At 36.9% G+C, this 24,742-nt stretch overlaps 5 protein-coding genes across 8 annotated transcripts in view; 2 read left to right on the top strand and 3 right to left on the bottom strand.

Moving 5' to 3' along the window:
* Positions 1–8,761, bottom strand: part of LOC108571259 (calmodulin-binding transcription activator 2) — a 37,894-nt gene extending 29,133 nt beyond the window's left edge. The window contains exon 1 of the mRNA XM_017933259.1: positions 8,543–8,761. The gene's annotated coding sequence lies outside the window, so the exon portion shown is untranslated. The remainder of the gene's footprint in view (positions 1–8,542) is intronic.
* A 1,864-nt stretch (positions 8,762–10,625) lies between these two features.
* LOC108571325 (AP-2 complex subunit mu) lies at positions 10,626–12,877 on the bottom strand. 2 transcript variants are annotated; one of them, XM_017933338.1, is made up of 5 exons: positions 12,789–12,877; positions 11,900–12,280; positions 11,565–11,815; positions 11,233–11,489; positions 10,626–11,145 (listed from the first exon to the last, which is right to left on the bottom strand). In XM_017933338.1, exons 2-5 carry the CDS (start codon positions 12,237–12,239, stop codon positions 10,665–10,667), a joined length of 1,329 nt encoding a protein of 442 aa, XP_017788827.1. In that variant the 5' UTR covers positions 12,240–12,280; positions 12,789–12,877; the 3' UTR covers positions 10,626–10,664. The 2 variants fall into 2 exon arrangements, with proteins under 2 accessions (XP_017788827.1, XP_017788828.1); XM_017933339.1 differs by lacking the exon at positions 12,789–12,877 and adding an exon at positions 12,475–12,525.
* Positions 12,878–13,424: 547 nt separating this feature from the next.
* Positions 13,425–15,110, top strand: LOC108571371 (peroxisomal membrane protein PEX14). Its single transcript, XM_017933387.1, has 4 exons — positions 13,425–13,629; positions 13,812–14,135; positions 14,212–14,425; positions 14,905–15,110. Exons 1-4 carry the CDS (start codon positions 13,579–13,581, stop codon positions 15,108–15,110), a joined length of 795 nt encoding a protein of 264 aa, XP_017788876.1. The 5' UTR covers positions 13,425–13,578.
* A 1,778-nt stretch (positions 15,111–16,888) lies between these two features.
* Positions 16,889–20,487, bottom strand: LOC108571296 (CTD nuclear envelope phosphatase 1 homolog). Of its 3 annotated transcripts, none has more exons than XM_017933300.1 (5): positions 20,354–20,487; positions 19,630–19,696; positions 19,342–19,543; positions 18,994–19,211; positions 16,889–17,473 (listed from the first exon to the last, which is right to left on the bottom strand). In XM_017933300.1, exons 1-5 carry the CDS (start codon positions 20,450–20,452, stop codon positions 17,328–17,330), a joined length of 732 nt encoding a protein of 243 aa, XP_017788789.1. In that variant the 5' UTR covers positions 20,453–20,487; the 3' UTR covers positions 16,889–17,327. The 3 variants fall into 3 exon arrangements, with proteins under 3 accessions (XP_017788789.1, XP_017788791.1, XP_017788790.1); XM_017933302.1 differs by having other exon boundaries at positions 18,994–19,038; positions 19,349–19,543; positions 20,354–20,470; XM_017933301.1 differs by having other exon boundaries at positions 20,363–20,470.
* Positions 20,488–21,727: 1,240 nt separating this feature from the next.
* Positions 21,728–23,990, top strand: LOC108571295 (mRNA-decapping enzyme 1A). The gene is made up of 4 exons (XM_017933299.1): positions 21,728–22,175; positions 22,630–23,086; positions 23,173–23,661; positions 23,757–23,990. The coding sequence occupies exons 1-4, from the start codon at positions 21,967–21,969 to the stop codon at positions 23,988–23,990; spliced, it is 1,389 nt and encodes a 462-aa protein (XP_017788788.1). The 5' UTR covers positions 21,728–21,966.
* Positions 23,991–24,742: the final 752 nt, after the last annotated feature.

Here is a 24,742-nt window from a genome sequence, read left to right as displayed (position 1 = left end):
TACAAAAATAAGAACATTTGAAACCGCTCCAAATAACGTCGCGATATTAAGTTCTTGGATCGGAAACACGCGAGGGTGTTGCTGGTATCCAAAATCATGTCTGAAGGACGTATATCTTTTGGAATTAATCTTCCCGTATACACGACAAATTTCGTTCTTTTCTCTAGCTACCCTCTATGGGATACTTGGTAATTGATTGAAAAATCGCAGATTCATTCGTCCCGTTGCTCTACTCCGAATTCTTCGAATAATTCTTCGCAAACCCAGAGATATACAAATCTGCGTAAGTACCTGCAATTCCATTTTTTATGACTTCATAGCTAGTTGGCTATACGAACTTGATTCTAGTTGGCAGCCATTATCATACATGCGATTCTTGGCAGCCATTATCGTAGATTTAGCCAGTAAAACTGAGTCAAAGTCTCGAAAAACGGTTCATGAAATCGGAAACACAAATCGGCCGTGCGTCTGTCTCGTCCCGTTACTTTCCCCTGAACGGTCGATCTTTCTACGGTTTTTGCATCGAAATTCGGAATTAGAGAAAAAGGAACTGTACAATTATGAAACGCAATTTCGCCTGTTTAGCATAGCACGATTGTGACAACACGTTCGAGTGTCCTACATTCGTAGATTCACCGATCGATGCGGTGCTTTGTGTGTTTCGTATTCTAAGACAAACATCCCCTAATGGTATCGATTAGCCTCAACACACTTTCGATTGTTTCGCCGACGAATCGGCCGAAAGTTTCGAAATCGCCTGGAGAAGTTGCTGCTGTTGGAACGTCGAACGGTACTACACCTCTGTACTTCTCTCTAAAATCGAGGGAGGGTGAAAGCCGATAATTCACAAAGGAGGCACCATCTACTCGGAATTTCGTCATCCCCCTCAGCCCTGTCGTATATACACTCTGACTTCGCGACTCATCCCGACGACGGCGACAGTTACTCTCCCTTTGAGAACAAACTTAAGTTACATTCGCCGAAAATCGATCTTGTTCCTGGATTTTAGCTAAACGCTACCACGCGATTTCACGGTGCTTTGTTACGTCGTTACGATTCGTAAGGTGGTACTAGTAAAGCACGGATCAAATGAGAATTAATTATGCGCGTTTAATCACCCCTTCTAAGAGAGGGGCGAGAGCTAAACTATGAATGAAACAATGCGAAGGGGTTTGATCACGCTTCCTGCAAAATTTCCCTTCTCTCACTCGAAAGTCCATAACGACTAAGTACTCGAGAGAAGAGACTTGTCTACTCGGAATTTCATCATTCTCCACACCCTTCCTACCCTCTTATCCTCTCTCTCTCTCTCTCTCTCTCTCCTTCTACCTTTACTGCACTTCAAAGTTTGGGATTCACCTTGGAGACAGTTACTCTCTTGCCCTCCACTTTCAGAGCAGAGACCTAATTCCCCGACGCATTTCAACCCTCATAAAGTACAATCCCACACGGGAACGTTGTAATACCATCGTGTCTTAATTAAATATTACAGAACCTTCCATTCTATTTTGCCAACCTACAATACTATACAACAAACTCTCTCGATTTTTCTTCGAAATTACACGTGTAGTAGGTGTCTATCACTGAGAGTAGTCGAGCAAAGAAAGAGATCTATCGACAGGGAATCAAAGCTACGACAGAAACACGCACTCTTATCTTCCCCTATTTGTTTGACCGCGAATTAACCAATTTAATAGACGATCGAGCGTACCGATCATTCCACGACAAAAGATCTCCGGAGTCGTCTATGAGAGAGGCACGTGGCTGACAAAGGGAGCACAATCTACCGTGGAATTTCGTCGTGGTTCCCTCGATCGTTCAACCATCCTCCACGCCCTTCCGGCCTGTTACACCGCCCTTCCCCTCCCCAAACCCTCTTAATATCTCTCTCGCTCGCTTTAACTTTGCGATTCACCTTCGAGCCAACCGCCCTCCCTTTGAGACGCACTGACCCAGTTTCCTTCCTCCCCGTGAATCGGCAAATTCGAGGCATGAATTTTGAAAAACGGCTCTCACGCTACTTTTCAATAACGTACCGGACGCGATACTTTCTCTCCGATCGATCCAACAATTTCGTCTTCTCCTCGTTATTTTCAAACGCCGTCTTTCGCGAATATCGCGCAAAATTCGATCGTTGAAAGGGGAAACAAAAAACACGTCGACCGGCTTCTAGCGTGGAACAGAGAGAACGGACGTTCTCGTGGCGTTCGTGTATAATCACGATCAAAGCGATATTTTTCGATGACGTAGGTGTTCTTAAATGGACACACGGTTTCACTCGTCCGGAAGCTCTAATTAGCCAGGGGAAACGTTGCGCAACACACACACTGTTCACAATTCCGCTAAACAAGATATACTTTAGCACGCAAACGCCGCTGTTACAAACACCTGAAAACACCTTTTCCAGGTACACGTTTCTCGCTTGCCGGAGTGTGTGTGGAATGCCGCCGATCAATTCCACGTGTCGCGTGTCAGTTAATAGAACAGCTGACGGGTTTGTGCATTCGAGAGCACACGTCCAACAAGCTGAACAGGATAATTTATACCGAAATTTCCTCACGCGTTTTCGATGTCGTTTCGCCGTTAGATTACAGGTGGGGCGTGTCAGTTAATAGAACAGCTGACGGGTTTGTGCATTCGAGAGCACACGTCCAACAAGCTGACCAGGATAATTTATACCGAAATTTCCTCACGCGTTTTCGATGTCGTTTCGCCGTTAGATTACAGGTGGAAGGGAAAAAGAAAAAATTGTGGAAAGTTGGTCGAATAAAGCGTGTAGGTATAAACATCAAGAGGAAGATTATTTGTTTAGATGGGAAACAAAGCAACTCCCACGCGTATACATGTATATACGGCGAAAACTGCCGGCAAAGTGCGTTTCTTTGCTTTCTGGTCGGGATGCAACGGTTCGGCTTTATATTCCTTCCATTATTTGTTTATTCTACCTTCGAGAGACGCCGACCTAGTTTTCTATGCTACACGAGCGTACAACAGGAGCAGCAGGATGGACTTGAATTTTGGAAAAGGACCCGGTCGCGCGCCTGTATTTCTACAGAAAAGGATGTTATTCTTGTTTTTCCCTTGAATATGTATGCATTTTTCTGCGAATCCGGCACGGCAGTCGAGCTTACTGGCTGGCCACGAAAATTGTATAAACGAGACGTTCGCGGAAAATAAGTTGAATTTAAATCGGGGGAAAACCCTCAACTTGTAGACTCACCGAGTATGTTCTTTTATTAGGTGTACAGACAAGCAACGCGCGTACTCTTTTTTCCCCTCCTCCGTCAGTTTTCTTCCAAACGAATTTTACTAGAGAAGAAAGAAAGGAAAATTGACGAACTGAATTCTAGGATGAAACGGATCGATACGACAGCGACAGCTTTGATAATTAAATTACTTCTCCAACGACAAGTGGGAAAATTTGATTCCGCCACGTGCAGCAATTAAAAATATATGCATCGCGTCGAATTAGTGCGTTTCGGTGTACGCGTTGATTCAGCTCGTTAAAGGCGGGCATAATTTACGTTGATATTAGCTCACGTACAAGCACAAAAACGTTCGCCTGCTTTTGCGGCGTTTTCCTAAACAAGCAGCATCTCTAGACAAAGTTCGTGCAACAACAAAAACGAAAGAGGAAGAAGAGAAAAAAAGGAAAAGCGAAGCGTTTTAGCTGGTGCAAACTTGTTTGCTTTAAGTATGCCACGATGCCCTCCCCCGTGTTTGCCACACATTTCAGTTTGCCCAACATTAATATCCTGCAGAAATGCACACAGCATCGTGACTATCTCCGACGCTTTTCACCACCGAAAGACTATTACCGGAAAAGGCAACTACTTCCCCCGGTTTATTACCGCATAGTCGCGGTCTGATTTCGTGGACAACCACATTCTCGCCGCGAATTTCCTCCCAGACCTTCGTTGTTATTCGCGCAAGAAAAAGTGCCGAACGTTAACCTGTATAAATCGAAAAATGAACATTTCACACGTTCAAGGTGCGCATTAAGTAAAAAATTTTCAAACCGTCGCGCACTGCAGACGAAGAATTTCTCAAGCAAAGTCATCGCTCAAATCTGTCGAAATTCGGTTCGAAATTCGCGAGGAATTTAGATGGTAGTAAACTTTTGGCCGACAGTGTGCATACGGTAGTCTTTGAAAGTGGAGATTTCAAAAGAAAACGTTCTTCTAGCGAAGTTAAGTACGTTGAAAGGAACATCAAAGCGACTTTTTAACGTAGCTTTAAAATTCTAACGAAATTCGCTAGATTTTTCCACGGTGTACACGGCGGAAGATGCGAGAGAGAAAAGGAAGAGAGAGGGTAGGTGACACATGCTCGCAGGCATCCAAGTATACCTAGGAAGCAGAATCCCCTTTTTCAAAGTCGGCGATAACTTCCGTGTGCGATACTTTGAAGAGCAAGGTGGGATCGTTCACCAAGCGACCTCGAGGTCTGCCGGGAGATATGCGGGGTGTGGCATCGAGGCAGCCCTGTGTCGAGAAAGTGAAGGAAGTCGTCTCGTAGCCGCGCGTACGTTGTCAACAAGTACATACGTCGAAAAATCGTGCCGCCGACGTATAAACGACGGTTGGGAAAATTGACCGAGCTGCTTGGACATTACTCACGGCGAGGAAGTGCATTGTGAACCGGCAGTAAATAAAAATACGCGGGCGAACCAGTAAATCCCACTTTTGCCGAAAACGTCGGGACTACGTGAGAGACGACAAATATGTTTGGCGTCGAGTACGGAAATCTTTAGTGGCGTTGAAAATAATCTTCTTGTTTCTCTTAACAGTGGAAATTGTAAAATCTCGTTTCTCGGTTAAACTAAAAAATTTAACTAAATAAATTTTTAATACTTTGCCCAACGCTGGAGACAAAGGGCATTGAAAGAAGGTAGTTTAATCCACGTGCGCTCTGGTGATCGATCGAAAGAAATTCATCTTTCGACAGTCTAATCTGCTAATTGAGTTTGCAAGCGCGATCACTGTACATGCGTTACGACGGTAACGTTAATTGGCCGTTTGTAACGTCGCAATGGTACATTAACGGTGATCGCGTTAAGGGGTGAAAATCGTGTGGAAACACGGCGATTATGGGGAACGTGAATGGCCAGCAGCTCGCACCGCCTCTGTTTAACGGAACGCAAAAATAGATCGGCCTTTTCGAGCAACGCCAGTTTCCAACAAATTGCCATTAACCCGCTCAATCACGTTTTACATCGTATTTTAACAGTTTTTCTCTCCTTTTTCTCTTTCTGCAAATCATTCCACGAGAACCGCCGAGCGCTATTTATATTCGACACACGCTTCTCTCTCTCTCTCGTGTCGTTGCGATAAAATAAACGTTATTGCAAATCGAAACGAGCGGAACACGCGCACCGAAACGCATTTATTTCCGTGGAACGAGGTGGATGCATTTGTTAGATTTTATACGCGTCGTACGCAAACAAGTCCGAGATACGGTGTACAAGGTACGTTCTATCAACGACGCAGGAAATGATAAGGGATCGGCGTGTTTCCGCCTTCGAACGATATGGAAAATGTTGGGTTTAACATTCGCCACAGTGTTTGAAACGTGAAGAAAGAGAAATGTAGCGAGCAATTAAGTAACTTTTCCTCTTCAACGTCCTGAAACAGCTATCTGTCCAATTTAAGTCACACCGTGCACCTTTCTCGAACTCGACCCCTAATTATCTTTGTTTCAGCACCACGTGATTAGCAACGCAGCCTTCCCTATCATTGATCCAACGTACGTGCACCGAGTGCAGTCGTGGATTTTCGCTGTAACATCTGGTAGCCTGGCTACCGCAGGGTATAAAGAGGAACCTGGCCGAGGAAAAAAAGAACGAATGTTATCGAAGACTTAGCGTCCACTGGTCGATATAAATGAGCACGTTGGCATAAAACTATGTGGTTGAACGGGACGCGAATAGTGCCGCGAGAAAGATCTTTACTATTTATTTCCAGCCAATCGCTCGAGAGTTACACGATTGGCTGTATTTTTCTGATTATCACTCGATACGAGAGAGAGAGAGAGAGAGAGACCTTGGGTCGAAGAACCAGTTGACGAACGACTCGTCGTGTACAAACGCGGAATGATTTATCCGTCACAGGTCGAAAATGAAAAAGGTAACAGAGAGGAAGAGCACGTGGCGCAGGAACGAAATGCTAATTCCAAGGGGGATCAAATTTAATGTCTCTCGTAGACGATGCGTCGACCTAATTCCTTTAAATAGAACATATTGATACCTGGGAGAGTACTAAAAATGTACACGCCTTGTCTACATTCTTGAAAAAGAAAAATCAGAAGGTTGCAAGACAAATCGTTTGCGGTTCGTCGTCGTATAAACGATCCAGCGATTATAGGCTGGTGTTGGAGATTATGGAAGTGTTACCTCTACACACACAGTTCGAAGATACTACCGTGGCGAGGTGAAACCAAGTATTTCCCACACACACCATGGGCTCTCGATTGGATTTATCGATTTAACCGGGTCTAATCCCGCCGATGATTGAAGTGAGCCTGAGCGTGAAACTTTGTGTCTTTAACGTACTACACAACAGGTATCCCCCGTATGTGAATGCACCGACAGTTCTATTATTATCGTTGCACGTGCCGCTCTATCGGCAGATAACCGCTATACACAATGTTCGATAGTCAACCTCATACATAATAGACCGTCATATTTATTTGCTTTCTAATGCTGCACATGTGCAAACCCTGCGATCCTCCGCACTCGCCATAATTTATATGGCGATAGTAACCGTTCAGGTGTTATACGTATAGTAGCCGCCTGCGCTATTGTGTACAATTTCTAAGCGCCCCACAACGTGCCAGATACCGACACCCGGTTTATGTGTTCGACTCAACAAGTCCAAAGAAGTCTCTGTTTACTTTTACTTGCATTACTCGTGCCAAGAAATCTTATACATATATACAGCTGAAACGTGGGAAGGGAGAAAGTGTGAGAAAGCAATTAAAGAAAGGAAAAATATAGTTAAAGACTCGTTTATATATGTATTGTAGGTGAATAGTGCTTATTTATAATAACTCACAGAGCGGTCCAACAACGTGTACAAGTACCTAAATAACTCACGAAACAGGTGCACCTGTCTAACCTGTCCTCTCTGCACAGAGAGAGAGAGAGAGAGAGAGAGAGAGAGAGGGGGGGGAGGCGGAACACAAGACAATGCTCGCGTGAAATTGATCGTAAAGAATGGATAACGGAAGTGGCGTTTAAAAAGTGCGACAAATACACTCGACCGTTTGTCGTTTTCCTTCTTTCTGTTTTCTCTCACTCCTCTAGAGAATATTCAGCCCTTCCTTTTATCGCACGGTGGGCGCGCATCGGGCGCAAGGTTTCCTTAAACAGAAGATTACAACTTGGCTTCTAAGTATACTTTGAATCGACCAGCTTTTCGCCCCTAAGGCACCACACCAGCCACGCTCTGCCTCTCTCTCTCTCTTCGTTTTGTTTTTTAATATTTTTTAAATTTCCATGCCGCCCCGAATATTGATTATCGCTTCCGATATAGCGCGATAAGACGAATTGATTAAGTAAGCAGTGTGTCGAAAAAGAAGAAGAAAAAATAGAGTAAGGGTAGCTGGCGACGACGACGACGACGACGGTGTTGGCTTAATGGTAACAATTCGATGCACACGAAGCCGTAAAGGTGACTAGGCATCGGTTACGACAGAATAGCGTAGTAGAACCACAAGTGGCAGGAAATACGTATAGTAGCGTTCTTGATAACAGCTGATTACGATGAGCTCGCCCAGACGCACAATGGTCGTCGGTTTTAATGAATTGCACGCTGACGTTTCGATACAGGATGTATTTATTAAACACACGCTTCACTATCAATTTCCCGCCAAAAACTAATAATTCATAACGATACGTATCGTTGCACTTCGTACGAGCTGTCAACAACGTGACGAGACCACCATTTCCTATCGAATATCTCACCGACACTTTTGCAAAGAAAGAGAAAAAAAAACGTTTCACATTCGTGACAGGAATACACCAGTTCAAAGTATACACAATTAGGAAAGGCGTTTCTTTTTCTTTTTTTTTTTCCTCGTCGCAACAAAACACGTGCCGGTGAAATAATGAAAATTGTAAAATTCTCGGTACCTACGTTTATATACGAGAGCTGCAGGTTTACGGTATGCACTAAAAATAGCGGTACCCATAAAGCGACTCGGTGAGAATCGCCACGAGACTGAGGCCTCGAGGACGTGGCGTATACAATTCGTGACCGCGCTGTAACCTAAACATCGACGAGCTACACGAGAATTCCAAGAATTTTGTTACGCAGCAAGAAACTGTACCGCGATCCGAAATGAAAAACACGAATAGAAGAAATTGTTGTGCACGTTTCGGAAATTTCCAGCCAAGACCTTAGCTCGTTCCTCGATAGTATAACGCAGAGACAGCGTAGAGAACGGACGTTGAAACGTGTCACGGAATCGTGTATCGTGTCGCTTATCGCCTACGAATATCTATTTTATCGAGTGAAAATAGAACGTTGTATCAAATACTTACGATATCTGTGCTCCGTGTGACAGAAGGACCGTAACCCGTGCGTTCGAGAGCGTTCATCTTTGTGACGATTGTTTACGCGGCGGCGACACTTGGATCAATGAGATATCACCACTTTACCACCGGCTCATAATCGTGCATTACTTTCGTACACGTATCTCTCGATGTACCGTTGATTTTCACGCATAAATTCGTGTGATCACGCGTGCCTGCGCTCGCGGTCGATCCTTGGAATCCATGACAGGTACGAGCACGGGTATGGCCGCGAGCCGCATGCGCCAAAGCAGAAGTTATCACGCTCTGCCACCGAGACAAGCGGGTAATATGTAGATGAGAAACTCCGCTTCGAATTGAAATTTCTCTGCCTCGAGTCCACGCCGGTGATGAAATCGTATTCACTTCGAAAGCTTAATTAATCCAACAGATTAAAACTAATTAGGACACGTCCCTTTTGCCTCTCTTTTCTCTCGTGCACTAGCGTTCGTGACAGCGTACAATTTGTTGCGTGTCAAATCAATTACTCGCTCGATTACAGGAAAAACGAAATTTCAAAAAAACCAAACAATTTCAAGTAGTTGGTAAATTTCGAATTTATTTTAGATTTATTACATACCTGTTTCTTCTAACGATAGATGGATTATATATTTGACAGTATTTTTAATTCTGTCGAATATTATACGTACTTAATTCTTATAATCTTCACTTCCGGTTTATAATTTTATTTATAATTATTGTCTTTTCGTTAAAAACGTTAACATATAAAGTAGCAATTATTACAAACGTGATTTTTAAAAATAATCATTTTATTCAACGGTACGAACGGAATTAAATAAATTAAGAAATACAAATGTAAATGTTAATACATTTGATTGATTTCAAACTGATCGATATCGACCAATCAGGGCGCTTAGACAATTGCAACTATTCGACTTGCGCGGTTAAACTCTAGTTGCAATTTGAACGAAATACGTTAGTTTCGTTTTGCCGGGAATTCGATCGAGTGTTGTAATGCAATTATGAGTGCAATTTTTGTGGAACAAGTGCTGAAATCTGAATTCTGGCCCATGTCACTGCAGAACCAGCTACGAATGGTGAGTGTATGTAATTATTTGAAATTATTACGAGAATTGTCGAGAAAGAAAGTAATAGAGGAGATTCTGGAATGATGCTCCGTTGCGTTTTATAATTGATTTCGAAAACAGCTCGTGAAGACTTGATCGATCGTACGTAAAATAGTTATTTTCGCCAACAATTAAAAGTCAAACGCATTTTTACGTGTTATTTTCGTAAAAAAGATTCCGTGAAATATTCGAATTTGCCGGAGGTGTTTGAATATTTGAAAATGACCGTTATAACTGCTCTTTCTCGACCATCTTGATTTCTCATTTCGTCGTTAAATTCAAATATTCGAATCAAAAACTTCGCAGTATAGAAATGAATCGTTTAACAATCAATATTACTGGAAAAAGTAATAACATTTTAAATTACATACATACTTTATTATGCATATGAATTTTTAACATAGAGAGACAAAATTATTCCTTTACAATGAATCAAGACATTCTCTATTCATTTTTCATAAATGACAACAAATATTTTCAATAACTTCAAGTTCATTGAGCGCATTTTAGAACCATTCGTGATGTTTGGCAAATTACTTCAAATTTTCTTGCCGTATCGATACCAAAGGGGTCGCGATATTTTTCTTCTATTTCGTAAAACGAATGAAAAATTCTACGAACATAATGCATAATGAAGACATGTAATACTGCACAGTACGCGTACATACGAGATTAAAATTCAATTCGACGCATGGAAATTACACACACTAGCTTTCAGAGCAATGTGGAATCTTATTAAAATTCAAATAGAATAAAATGTTGTACAAAAAATTCTTAAATAATATACACCACGAAAAAGTATAATACACGAGAAATCAGATGACTGAAAACATTGGCACAAAAATCTTTCCCTCTTGGTATCCGTTCTTTCATTGCCTAGCCGTTTGTCAGTTAATCTGCGCATTTCAGAAAACTGCTCTTTAAATATGCGCCGCAAAAAGATAATTTTGCGAAAATTGTATTTATGCATTGAGATTACTCATTTACAATTAATGCGATGATTATTAACATCGTGTCTCGTACAGACCACTTCGACCTATGTATCTCACCCATTTTATAACATCGTGGTCAGAATAGTTCAATTTGGATTCAAATACTTTCAAGTAGCGTACTTTGAATCCAGATGGAGCGAACGGTACTTCGAAGTTCATCGATATCGGTGGTCGAGTCCATTTTTTCTTCGTATCAGTTTCAAGCAAATCGATTTCGGCGGATAATTGAGTCTCCTTCATACCAGCCATGCGCTTAATCTTCCATACAATTGCATTTTCGGATGCTTTGTATTTCGCTTTCCCTTTCAAGCAAATCAATTGTACTCCTGCAGTGTTTAAAGGTGTCGGTACTCTAACCTCGATCTTTTGTCCTAACAAAGAGGACTTAAAGTTTGACTTTAGTACTGCTTTTACTTCCATCTTCGTACGCCCCACTTCACGCACCAATGGAATCACACGGAATGGCAATGATATATCCTTAGTTGTACGATATCTGTACAAAAATTGCCAATAAACATTAAACAATTGAACAGTTTGTCGAATTTCTCAGATTTTCAGTATTCTCTTTAAGCATTTTTACCTCATAAGCTCAAATTCTCCATCGGGAGGTATGAAACTGATGGCATGTTCTGTTTCAAATTTACTAAGCTTGACACACTGATGAAATTGGCAGTCATCAATTACAACGACAGGTTTCCCAGATCTAGCACCAGTAGGATCATCTCCTCCACCTCCCAGACCACTTCCACCTTTCATACCTTTAGCCTCCATAACAATTTTATCGTTGATTCCAAATTTGCATTCTGGCATTCCAGACAAATAAGATTTCATCACAACCTAGTGTAATAAAAATACTAAGTAATTAATCCTTCAAGTATTCTAACTCTTCAAGCTCCTATCTTAAATAACAACCTTCCCAGCAACATGTGCACTCAGCACTTGACCCTGAGGGCTCATTAAGAGATTCACATATTCAAGAACATCAAGGAATAATTCATTGCGTCTGTATTTAATACCCTCCCTTCTCCATCCAATTTGGCCAGTTACTTGGGAAGTTATTTGGGCTTGTTCTTCTTTTGTTGCTGATTTCACTCCTTGTTGAGTAATGAATGTCTTTAATACACCTGTATCACAGTTCTGAGGATATCCAAAGTCCAAAATTTCTAGACAAATTGTAAAATTATTTTTTAAATATTAAAATCACCAAATTTTCAACTTCCTCTTATAGAGTACATTGCAATACTAACCATCCAACAGTTCATAAATTAACACAAAGTTATTCTTGATGTTCTCCTCAGAAATCTTACCAAAATATGACTGCATAACATCAATAATTTTTAATAAAAACTCAAACACCATTGCTGCATTAACATTTTGCTTGCTAACAGCAGCCAACCATATATTAGCACGTTTTATGTGAAAGAATGATGTTCTTGCAATATTAGTAACAGGGGAGCGTACTTGTTGCCTGGCATGGATAACATTCACACGAAATGCATCAACTGCATTTCGTCCAATGTCATCTCTGTACACTCTAGAGATGAGTACCTCTCCCTTATGGTTATACACAAATAAACCCCCTATCATTTTGACAGAGGGTACCTTTTACTGTTTCAACTACAACCAATCTATGAAGAAAACATTTATTTGTTATTAAATAATTTCGAAATTCTCAAAATATACTTATAAATGATATAATTTTTAAGATAAGATATATTTTATCACACGTTAAAAAATAGTGCCAGGTAAAAAAAATTATAAAAATCAACCAATGTTGAAGACGATTAGAAGCAAAATCATCTTGAAACACTACTGTATGTACCAAGTCTATATGAATGTTATAAAGATTGTCTTTGAATCAATTGAAGGGAACATTATCCGAAAAAATTAATATAAACTTCCTACGTGGCATACTGAATTAAGCAATGAAATATAAATATATATGCAAAAGATAACGCCCCTTTTCTTAAATGACATTTGAGGTTCTCTAATATGTCTTGTAAACGGTTAGTATTATTGATCGGAAATGAATGAGCGGTCTATACCGCAGACATTATCGTTACCGAGGTTTCTTTCAAAATTATAGGATGCAAATATTCATAAATCTGAATATCAGTATTATAAAATATCACTTACGCATGACTCTTATTGCGAATAATAAAAATAAGCGATACTAATTTGTATCAGCCTCCGAAACGTACGGTAACAGTACCAACCTACTGATACAAGTGTGAACTATCAAATGACGAAAGCAACACCCACTTCTTTCTACTACGTGTCTCAGAGACAAATACGATTACAATAAATTGCACATGAAATAATAGTTATTTCACATAATGCACAGCGATATGCTGCCTCAAAGTTTAGATTCATCTAACCATGGTTACGCTTGTAAATATCGTAATTGTACGTTTATAGGGCAAATAGGGTTGTTGTATTGATTTCAAAACCGGTAGTTGTACATTTATATGCGTAATCACTATAATAAAAATATTAAAAAATGTATCGAATCAGATCTGTAAACAATTTACCGGTTAAACCCTTTTTTCCTGCGCTAAAAATAATTTTTTATTTCTATCGATCGTAGCTCCCTTAGTATCACAATACGGTTAAGGAAATATACTAATAAGACGGTCGTATACTTTTAACGATTTCGAAAATTTCCATATTGTTTTAATTCGTGTCCCTGCATACTATATATTTTGATCGTACAAAATACAAAGTCCAATTACTTCTTTAATTGGTATTTAAAAAAAATTCTTATACTCAGAAGATAGTATATCAAGTGTTTATATCAACGCCTGCGCGTTGTAATACCTTTAGATGCATGTGTACCCAGTATTACAAAATGATTTGCACATTAAAATACTGAACACCTCATAGTTATGAAATATTAATTAAAGTGGTCACATTTGTAATAATAACAATGGCCGACCAAGATGCAAATAATAATAATCTTCCTTTAAGAGAAAATTTAGTAAGTTTTTGCCATTCGTAGGTTATACTATATACATTTAGAGGTCTTAATATTTTTCTGTATATTAAGAAGTTTAAGTGTACCGGCCTCGATGAAAGTGTACATTGAGCGGTTACATAAGTGTATTAAGAATAAAACAAATTATTATGTGGACTTAAGTTGACAAAGACTTTTCCTTTCAGGTAAAAACTGCAGTGGAATTTTTACAAAATCCTAGGGTACAAAGTAGTCCTGTAGGACGTAAACAGGAATTTCTTAGGAAAAAGGGTTTAACAGAGGAGGAAATTAAGACCGCTTTTGAATTAGCTTCTGTTGATAGAATGGTTGATCAAAATGTTGTTCATAGTTCAAGTGATTACACAGTGGTTCCTATTCCACCACGCCATATGTATTCATACCTTCAACCACATCCATACCAAATAACTCTTTTTCACAAAATTAAAGAATTCTTCAATGCTACTGCTTTAATCGGAGCTACTATATATTGTGTTTATTGGTTCTACAAGGTATTATCGTATGTATATGGTGCAAGTGTGATGTTGAAATTATGCAAGAAATTAATTCAATGCCATTATATTATAGAGATTCATTGAACCATTCCTATTTGGTCGGAAAAAAAATAATAGTATAAAAGACTCAGTCACAAAATTAGATGAAACAATTCAAAATTCTATGAAAGAAGTAAAGCAATCAATTTCAAAAGTTGAGAGTGATGTACAAAAGTTGACACAGAATCAGTCTATTGACCCAATGATACCTCAATTATATATATATATATATATATATGTGTGTATATATATAACTACACTTTAATATTTTTACATACTAAAGTATTATTAGAATACAATATATAATCAACAATTTGTATAGTAACATTTATTGCTATACAAGATAATTATTTTGTTTACACATCATTTGCTATTTAAGTTTATACATATGTGTCTTAAGACATACTATTTTTTTTACAAAAGTTTTCATTATTTCGTTACTTTTTATGCTGGCTCACACACATACAAACATATATATATTTTGGATTCAGTCATTCAGATACATTCGTGTAGAGATACAAAAGTAAAAATTTTTGTTGGAAAAAAAAAAATATGTAACTATAAAATACCTCGATCAATTTTCGATTACAAAAAAAAATATATAAAAAACACAGACTCTACATTTAGCATTATTCTATCATTTCGTATCACGAGAAAATGAGATACGGTTATACAGTATAAAATTTGTACATAGAAGGTCAATGAATTTACAAATATTCGTATTTACCAAGATTTCGAATTTTAAACAGAAAGCAATTTCCAAGCGTACCGGCGTCTATACCATCTATATCTATACCATCATGGCAATTAGATGCTGCAAGTATAAGTCAGGAAAAACCAACTGAACGAGAAGATGATGCTGGAAGTGGAAATAGCGCTAATAACTCAGATAGTTCTCTGGAAATGATCCGTGAAGATCCACCTAAGGTGTAAAATTAGGATAGTTCATAAACATTCACTTCCATCATAACAGTCTTCGATATGCAGATTATTCTGTGATGTCTATTAAAAAGAAACAGATGATTTTGATTACATGTAATATATATCGAGAGTCGACGTTCTTATAATTATTGTATTATTGATTTAAATTTCATTTCATCCAATTCTATTTTAACTTTGTACTGTAAATTTCAATTAAAAATCGTTTTTATTACTACAAAGGGTATTTAAGGCTGCTTATCGAACAAAGGATACATGTAACGCGTTGTTTTTTAAGCAATATTAAATTTTATAAATGGTGGTTGTTACTTAATCCTTTTTTTAGAAAACCCTAGAAAAATTAGAATCTATTCCATTTCGATTTAATTAGCATCGACGTTTCATCCCTGCTTTTAAAGGCCTCACATATTGTTTAATCATTTTTATGAAAACAAAATAAAAAAAATGTAATATAAAAAGTCAAAATGTTTTTTTCCTCTTTCTTTCTTTTCAAATAAACGATACTCTGAATGCGAGAACACAGTGTTGTTCGCAGCATTGTTTCGTTGCGTAACGCAAAAAATAATCTATGTAAAATAGTTAACAATACATTGGGAAAGGTATAAAACCAAAAATACGAACTACCTTTACAAACTAAATATGTACATTTTAATCCGTACTTAAAAAGATAAATTGCGATACATAGAACCACATTAAGCCATGGACTACATTTATACAACAAATTTTGTTTTGTTCCTCTTTCTTTCTTTTTTTCGTCGTTTGTTTTGCACTGTGAAATTAAGAAATTAGTATTTCCTCGACATATACATATAGTTGCATGTATGTGTCAACAAAACTTACATACATGTACATACAGGTATATTATGTACAGAAAGACGTTATTTTATTGAGTATGGTGGTGTAATCCTGCTTTTATCCTATATATCTATTGCCCATGGCTATTTCTTACTTTGGGATAAATTGATAAATTACACATTTAATAATATAAATCCACGTGAGCAACTCTCGTTTGATATACGTCAATAAATAAACAAATGTCCTCAATTACATACTAAATTTATTTTTGTTTTTTTTTTTTAGAATAAACTCTATCATTGTTGTTTCAATTTTGTGCACATGGGCATGTTTCTTTTTTTTCTTTTCCTCTCCTCTCAATCTCTCCAGAAATTTGTATAATTAAGTAAAACTAACATTTATATATATGTATATACACATATGTATATATGCATATAATAAATATTACGTAAAATTCACATTCAATGGCTTGATTACACTATTCATTCACTCAAAACCAATCATTCTGCAACAAGTACATTCCTCACTTGTAATATGTACAAACCACATAATATATTCAATATTACTTTTGGATGATTAAACAATTAAACAAAGTATACAGCTACATGTATGATTATATCCTCTCACTGTTACTTTATTCGTCTATTTCTTGACGTATTTAACATCGTACATTGCATTTTAAATAATTCTAATATCTTTCTCAAAAAATCTGTTGTAATCGAATATTCGCCTCTTCATAGTTCTTTAATACTTCTTTTTCTTTTTCTTTATCATTAGGTATTATTCAGGATAGCTGCCTCACTGATACAGTGAGTTACAGCAAAGTCCATTTAAAGTGTGACTTAGTACTTTTTTTACCTTTTCTTTTATACTATTTGTTTTCTCATCATGTGTGGCAAAATACTCAAAACGTTCCGTATATCTTCACTTAGAACAAAATTATTTAGAGTGAAATATACAAATCTATGTTACCACAAAATCTCGATCTTTGGCAAATACATCCTTTTAAGAAAACACACCGCGCGTGTGTGTATATGTGTGTACGTGTATTCGTGTGTGGCGTGTGCATTTATGTGTGTTTGTCTGTGTGGTGTACGTGTATTATTGCGCACACATGAACATAAGGAAAATATACCAGGATATTTTGTGCTGATGCAAATAGTTTGGTTGAAGGTCCCACTCCCTTTTTTTCTTTTTTCTTTTTTTTTCTTTTTTTTTTTGTGAACTTATTCGCTATGGTTCCGTGTTTAACGAGCGTAGAAAACGAGGACAGGGTCAAGAAGGATCATCGTGTCGTCATTCAGACAGCATCCTATGTCTATTACCAGTAACAATAATAATCCTAGATTAAACACGCTAAACTGTTTTTGCAGCTCGATCTCTAATAAATCTAAATAATAATTAATCCGGGCTATGCTACCAAGTATGATGTAAATGTAAATTCCTTGAAAGAACGGACCGCACGTCTTGTGTGAAACGTAGTGCATCCAAAACTGGAAGTAAACTTAAGAGAGCAGTGTCTCCTGCGTCGCTAAACCACGATTTTATTGGTATTGCATTATCTGCGATAACAGAAAAGAAGGATAAACATATAAAAAAAAGATCTCATTTCCTTGAAAATATTTTACAAATCAGTTGTTTCTTTCTTTTTTCATTTATGTTTCCAAAAAAAAAGAGAAATATCAATCAGGAAATTATAGTTGCCCAATAATAACATCCAAGAAAACTTTATTGCTGTGTTTAAAAAGCAATACTTCTTGTTGTGCAATACTTCTCAAAGCTCACAGTTTAGTGTAGAGTGTGAATTGTTGGCTATAATTTTCTTGGATGCTGCAGATGAAGAAGCTTTGTTTAATATAGAAAAGTAAAGTCTAATTTTTAAAACTATTGGTACCTGATACACAGGGAATTATTTAAAAAAAAGTGATTTAAAACAGTCGAAATTAGTTCAGTGGCAATTCGACGAAGTGTCCAGTGCTTATTCAAGTGGAGGAGCATTGGCAACTGAGCATATTTTACATCTATCCCACAGGCCTGTATTCAGTGCTTGCTTACAGAACATCAACGCTGATAGCTGCAAATAGATACGATTTTCAATAAGACTTATCTGAACTACTGATCTCGTTATTTGTTTATCCAGCCAAACTATGTAAAATGTAAGTCTAACAGCTAGAAACAACTTGAAACAAAATCATAAAATATGCCAATGTTTTCTCTCATTAATACAACATCGTTTATTTAAAGTAATTACGACAACAATAGCGACAACAATAATAGCAATAAATGGCACGGAAATGACACGTATAACGTAAACTTGACAATTGAAATTAAATCAATTAGACAATGTTAAAAACAATATTTTAAGCCATAATTCTGGTGCTTGAAATTATTCTGTAAAATAATTCGATCGAAGAACAATTCGGTTATTAGCGGCCGCATAAACGATGTCGACGTAATTCATAAAATAATATATTATATAAATGAAAGGAGAAGCAGAGATACCCAAATCCCCTAGAAATTATGACCAGTTTAAAAAACGTTGTGCATATCTTTATACGAAGCATACGAACATCACAGTGTACATGTACAATATTATTTATGGGCAGAATTTCGTCATTAACTTGATTAAGAATTATGAAAGAAACGATTATGAAACATTTATTTAACATTTTTAATTTAGGTAGATATTGAATTATTCCATTACTCATAGTTGTGCACATGTAAGCAAGTACTGACTACAGGTCGTGATATATATGTATATATGTAGTACATGATACAACAACAGCATTTGTATTTATCAATGTAATACTATGAATATGCATATTAAATTCACACACATGTATTACCATTTCATCTTTTATTAATTACTCGGGTATGTAAAAGACTTTACACACAATTATTGCTGTATCATGCACACCAGTACAAATTAAACAATTTTACGATACACGATTTTTAGTAGGTATTAAAAAAAAAAATTGTTTAAAATATAAAATCATGTTAAATCAGACAGAGTTACATCATAAGAGCAATTGAGAAATTAACGTTATGGCATTTGGGGTAAAGTAAATGTGTCTATACTCACGAGGATAAGCTCTGTAGGCTCCAGGACTATTATCAACTATAAAGACTGATGCTAAGTCTGAACAAATTGCAGACAGATCTTTAGTATAGGAACCCATTTCTGGTGTACAATGTTGTCTATAGTATCTTCTTCTTAGAATACCCCTGTTGTTATCTAACTTCTCTGCAACAGCTGCTCCATAGATTTCCATGGAAGCAGTGAAAACCACTAGTTCATACCTAAAAGAAGAAAATATTAACACTTAATACTTGTTATTTCTGACATCAAAAGGTATCAATTATGAAGAATTTTAGGTACAAAGTCTGATTTTAAATAGAAATCAAAATACCTTTTGACAATCCAACTTACCATTGACTAACAATATCTAAAAAAAAATCTACATGTGGTCTTTTGTGGACAAAAAATCTGACTGGATGTCTGTCTATTGTCACCTTAAGAATAAAATCTGGTGGTGTACCAAACCTAACTGTTGGCCTTGCCACTCCATCATGATGAGAGTGTATTAATGTTTCATCTAAATCCAATACTAATACTTTCCTCTTAACTATACCTGCAATATACTTTGGTTACATACAAAAAAATAATACTTCTTATTATCACATGCAACATAATTGCTAGAACATCAACAATACTTACTAAGTCTGTGCTTTGACAAAGGAGATAATGGGAAGATCTCATACTTAACAGGTTGCATTTGTGATATCTAAAAAATTAATAAATTATATAAAACCATGGATCATTCATTGGATTTTTATATTACATAGAAGAGCATATCTGTTGTAAATATAAATAAATAAGAACAATGATTAATTAAAATCTACTGACATAAAGCATATTACTATTAATGAAATATTAAACACATAAGTGAAGGATAATTTATTATTTATATCAATTTTTGACAACATTCACACATAAAATATATACAACATAGTATAAAATTTAACATTTATGCTTGTTACTAATTGAAAGCAGCCATAGACAATAATATAAGACATTAAAAACATATGACAGTGGTGTAAAATTTTCAAGATAAAAGGAATGTTAATAATTATATGAGAATGCATAAATTTAAATATCGGAAATAAAAAAAAAAAACAAGAGCGTAATGTGAAAGGAAAGGACTTTCGATCATAAGGTAGAATATTTTAATGCATTCGGCGGTGCATCATAAAACACGTTGTATTGTGACAACACATCGGTGATAAATATTTACTGGAACCGGCAAAAATTGTCTGCAAATGGTAAAACATGGACCGACGTATTTATTGGTTAAATTGACACAATATCAGTGGGATGTTATGTTATAAAAATGGTGAATAAATAAAGAGAAGCGAATAGAGGCGCGAAGGCACCTACTTACGGCTCTAACCTGCTTCTTGAGGAGAAAAAAGACGCATGTCCACACACGGGAGGCCATCAAAAGGAAAGCTCTCATCCCCATCTGCAATTGCTTCAGCATCTCTACTAATCTTCTCACCGGGCCGAAGTCCGGCAACACTTTATCTCCAGTCTCGTCTACGCTAGGGTCTCTTTTCACTTCACGTTGAAGTATTATACAAACTTTTTCGTAAACAAACGTCTCTTACGCGGACAGGAAACATGGAATCTGAATATTCATTAACATTACGAACCGTCCGCGTATAGTAGCGCCGTGCACGTGCAAATAAGCTTTTCCATATCTTGTCATGTTTTGGCAAAATTTACAGGCAAACTCTATGCACGCAATCTTTTTCACACACACCACGCAGTGGCCGCCATCTTTCGCACATCGACCCAATTTTTCCATGCGCTACGTTTAGCGCGCATGATGTTCTCAAAATTCTATTTTACGTGCACTACACGCTCTTTGGATTTTTATCAAATTCATTGCACAAGAGAAATTTTCCAAGACAGAGCGGACAAATCGAACAGAAAATGTTGCACAATGCAACTGGATCAAATTGGTAGGGAGAAGTTTCCCTAATCGCTCGATCGTTCGTAAACGAACCTTCCATTTGAATCAGTATCTTTTTTTCAAGCATTTAACATATACATAGCACACGTATCAGTGAAGCTACATGCTAAAAAAAAAACTACCAATATTTTATGTTCTGCACATTGTGCTCTATCCATCAATGGTATATACAGTTCTTAAGATAATCAGAAACAAGTAGAATGTTATCCTCATTTTTTTCTAAGATAAAAATAAAAATTTTGTGTCGTATTAGTACTGAAGCGTTAAATTCAATTTTTACTATGATCAAAAACCAAACCACGCGGTCGGTTATCTTTTTTCTTCTACGAAGATGGCGTAATAATTTGCCTTCTTATTACTATGTACATTTCTTGATTAAGTTAACTGTACGATGTTACTAAAATTCTCTAGAAATTCGTCAGTTTATTCTGTTATTCACAGTAGTATTAATTAAACAAAACAAATCGTCATTCGATATGAATTTAGAAAAAATGTTACTGTCCGTTTTTTAGCTGATCCTCTTTCTAGATTAACAATGCTTACCGTAAAAGTGAAAATTTAAAAATAACTTTCTCTGGGGTCTGTAAATTGCATTTATATGTATGCATTTAAAGATATACGAACGAAATTATAATTATATTATTGAAGTATTATTGGTTTGCATTTTGAAAATTTCGATTCGTTTGATTGGAGGAAACGTTGCGCGATCCTCCTTTTTTAGCTTAGCGTCCATTTCGACTTACCTGATTGCTCGGTGTTGAACCAATCGGAAATGGACGTTGAAGCAAAAGGAAAGGAAGCGTCGGCATTCTGTGATGTTACTAACTCGCAGATGTAACAACGGTATCAACCTTAAAATCTAGTATGACGTTTATTATACAAGCAGCTGCTTGCGTTATATCAAAATACAGTGCTCTAAGTGATCGGATCGAACGACGAAGTTAAATTTCAATTGAATTAGAAGAAGGGCCATTATTCTTATACTTCTTGAGCATTACCATCAAGCTGTAGGAAGCACAATGACGGATCTAACAGAGCTACGAATGAACGTGGCCGCTCTAAAACGAGTAGACCCCTATGTGAAAGATATACTGGAAACTGCGACGCACGTAGCGCTTTATACTTTTAATGCAGTTAATAACGAGTGGGAAAAAACCGATATTGAAGGTGCTTTATTCGTATACTCGCGAAATGGCGAGCCCTATAACAGTGTTCTTATTATGAATAGGTAATATATATTGTTATGTATACATTTTTCCATTATAGATGTCCGTTTATATTTTCAAGCGTTTTATAGAGGTTACGAAAACCAGTGATTAAATTTATATAACGTTCTATTTATTGGTTGGTATAGTTAGAAGGATATTGTGGTTCAAGAAGCATGGTTTGGTTAAATGCATCGTATTTCTTGTTATTTTGTCACAAAGAAAAAGCTATTTTTAGTTTTTCATTTATGAAACAAGTTGATACGTATGATTTTCTTATAATATTCTGTATAAATTGTGCTATATTTAAAGTATTTCAACACTATATACCATGTGACATTTAAGAATCTTGTTAAAGGTTAATGTTTGCCTTTGTAGAAGATCTGAGTATATATCAAGGGAATTCATTGCATTGTGGTGCTATGAAATTGTACGATATAGAAATGTTCTTCAATTTCTCTCTCAATATCTTTCCAGATTAAATACAAATAACTTAATGGAACCAGTTACACAGGGTTTGGATTTACAGCTCCAAGAACCCTTCTTACTCTATAGAAACTCCAGATGCAATATATATGGCATTTGGTTTTATGATAAAGAAGAGTGCGTACGTATTGGTGCAATGTTAAACAAACTTGTTAAAGATTCAGAAGAGAACCGCAAGGCTTGTAATAAACCCACTGTTAATGTGAAAAAGGAATCTGGCCCTAATGTAAACAGTGTTGATATATTCAGTATGCTTAGCAAAGCACAGGAAGATTTTAATACTAACAGAAATAACAGTAGCAGTGGTGGAGGAAGTACTAGAGATGGGCTTAATTCAAAGTCTCCTTTGGTCACTCCTATAACAGACAACGTATCTGGACCATTAGCTGCTCCATTAGGCCCAGATGTTACTTCACAGAGTGTGATGGATTTTTTTGCAAAGGCAAAAGTTAGTAATTATTGCAGGATCAATGGCATTTATTATTGGTTTGAGATTAAAAATAGGAAATATGTAGATTGTTGCGATCTTTTTAGGTTAATACAGGACATTTTAAAGCTGGTGATCAGCCTACTCCAGGTGGTACTGTTGCTAGTGAAAGTAAACCATTGCTTGCTCGGTTAATGTCACATCCAGCTGCACATACGGTAGAACATATTGAGAAACAGCATAGATCTATAACTCCTCAGCCAGCTACAAGGCAACAGTCTCAAACAACTCCAACTGCTATATTGGGTGCTAATAACGCTGGTAGTAACACAGCTTCGAATAGATCTAAGAGACGAAGCAAGACAACTTCTCAGCAAGATTCAATGATATCTACACCTGCATCTTTGACACAAGAGGCAGCACCAGCTGTGAACGAAAATACTACAGATACAAATGGTACAACAGGATTCCTTAGGATACAATCACCTACAAATGCGACATCTTCAAATTCAACAAATCATCAGGCCTCAGATATTATTGGCTCTAGTAACTCAAATCCACTTGCATCTTTGTTTGCTCATGCATCTGCAGCAACGGTGAGTGGAGCGTGTTTGCTGGTTCATGTTAGGTTGTACGATGATGTTAGATTACGTGAGTTGAAGATCTGAGAATTTTTTTTTAATTCAATTAGGCATCAGAGGATATTACGGCAGCCACTTTATCAGGAAGAGGATCGGCACCGGCATTAATACCCCCTGTTATGTTTGCTGCCCCTAGTCCGCCCGAACCCTTAACCAGACCGTTAGAACCACTGACGAGAAATCAGCTCCTTCAGGCTTTTAATTATCTGTTGAGAAGTGATCCGGATTTTATCAACAAACTTCACGAAGCTTACGTGAAATCATTTGGTGAAATACTGTCCTAAAACTATGACTTGTTAACTGGTATAACTGACAAAAAAAAAAAACCCGTCATGCGGGTTGTGACGGTCGACTGATTATATTAGCATCGAGCGAAACCTAGTATCCCTATGTTACGTGTACATAGACGGAACACAATGTCCTGCTCGAATTTCAATTGAACTTGACTGGTAGCCCAATTTTTTGGGAGGAACAAAAGAAAAAAAAAAAAACATAGATACAAATGAAGATACATACCTTAAGCAGTATTTTTATAAGCTGAATACACTTTTTCCCAAGAAAAGAAGATGAAACGGACAGTGAAAATGCGTAACAAAAGGTATGAGCCGTGTGAAAGCAAAAAGAAAAGAAAAAAAAAATTGTAAAAGGCGAACGCGAGACGAGAAACGTGAAGAAAAGGAACAAAAAAAAGAAAAAAATACAATTGTACGATTTTAAACTGTGATGCCAAAACATTTATATTATACTAACATTTTATGGTTACTATTTCGAAAGGCGAGACGAGACAAATTTTCTGAGCTGATCAAATGGATTACCTATTTTACGGAATAATGACATACCCTTCCTATAATATCGGGTATCGATATGGTATGTGTATGTAATTGATTTAAACGAAAGGAGCAAATAAATAGAGACCGATTACTGAAAAATTATTTCAATGTATTTTATAAGTCGATCATCATTCGTAATCGATTTATCCCTCGTGAGTAACACGTGTTGTAAAACAAAGTCGTGGTACATATGTTTTTAATAATAT

The sequence above is a fragment of the Habropoda laboriosa genome, unplaced genomic scaffold (genome assembly GCF_001263275.1).
Source record: "Habropoda laboriosa isolate 0110345459 unplaced genomic scaffold, ASM126327v1 scaffold57, whole genome shotgun sequence".
Classification (NCBI taxonomy): domain Eukaryota; kingdom Metazoa; phylum Arthropoda; class Insecta; order Hymenoptera; family Apidae; genus Habropoda; species Habropoda laboriosa.
Note: the sequence above shows the minus strand (reverse complement) of the source record. Positions and strands in the feature narration are given on the sequence as shown.

Coding starts and splice junctions, on each gene's coding strand:
- LOC108571325 (XM_017933338.1), bottom strand. CDS start 12,239: ATGATAGGGGGTTTATTTGTGTATAACCATAAGGGAGAGGTACTCATC. Junction 11,490..11,564: donor GTGCACATGTTGCTGGGAAG/GTTGTTATTTAA, acceptor TTATTACACTAG/GTTGTGATGAAATCTTATTT. Junction 11,146..11,232: donor GGAGAATTTGAGCTTATGAG/GTAAAAATGCTT, acceptor ATTTTTGTACAG/ATATCGTACAACTAAGGATA.
- LOC108571371 (XM_017933387.1), top strand. CDS start 13,579: ATGGCCGACCAAGATGCAAATAATAATAATCTTCCTTTAAGAGAAAAT. Junction 13,630..13,811: donor TTCCTTTAAGAGAAAATTTA/GTAAGTTTTTGC, acceptor TTTTCCTTTCAG/GTAAAAACTGCAGTGGAATT. Junction 14,136..14,211: donor GTGTTTATTGGTTCTACAAG/GTATTATCGTAT, acceptor ATTATATTATAG/AGATTCATTGAACCATTCCT.
- LOC108571296 (XM_017933300.1), bottom strand. CDS start 20,452: ATGCTGAAGCAATTGCAGATGGGGATGAGAGCTTTCCTTTTGATGGCC. Junction 19,544..19,629: donor TTTGTCAAAGCACAGACTTA/GTAAGTATTGTT, acceptor AGTATATTGCAG/GTATAGTTAAGAGGAAAGTA. Junction 19,212..19,341: donor TTAGATATTGTTAGTCAATG/GTAAGTTGGATT, acceptor TTCTTCTTTTAG/GTATGAACTAGTGGTTTTCA.
- LOC108571295 (XM_017933299.1), top strand. CDS start 21,967: ATGACGGATCTAACAGAGCTACGAATGAACGTGGCCGCTCTAAAACGA. Junction 22,176..22,629: donor AGTGTTCTTATTATGAATAG/GTAATATATATT, acceptor ATATCTTTCCAG/ATTAAATACAAATAACTTAA. Junction 23,087..23,172: donor ATTTTTTTGCAAAGGCAAAA/GTTAGTAATTAT, acceptor CGATCTTTTTAG/GTTAATACAGGACATTTTAA.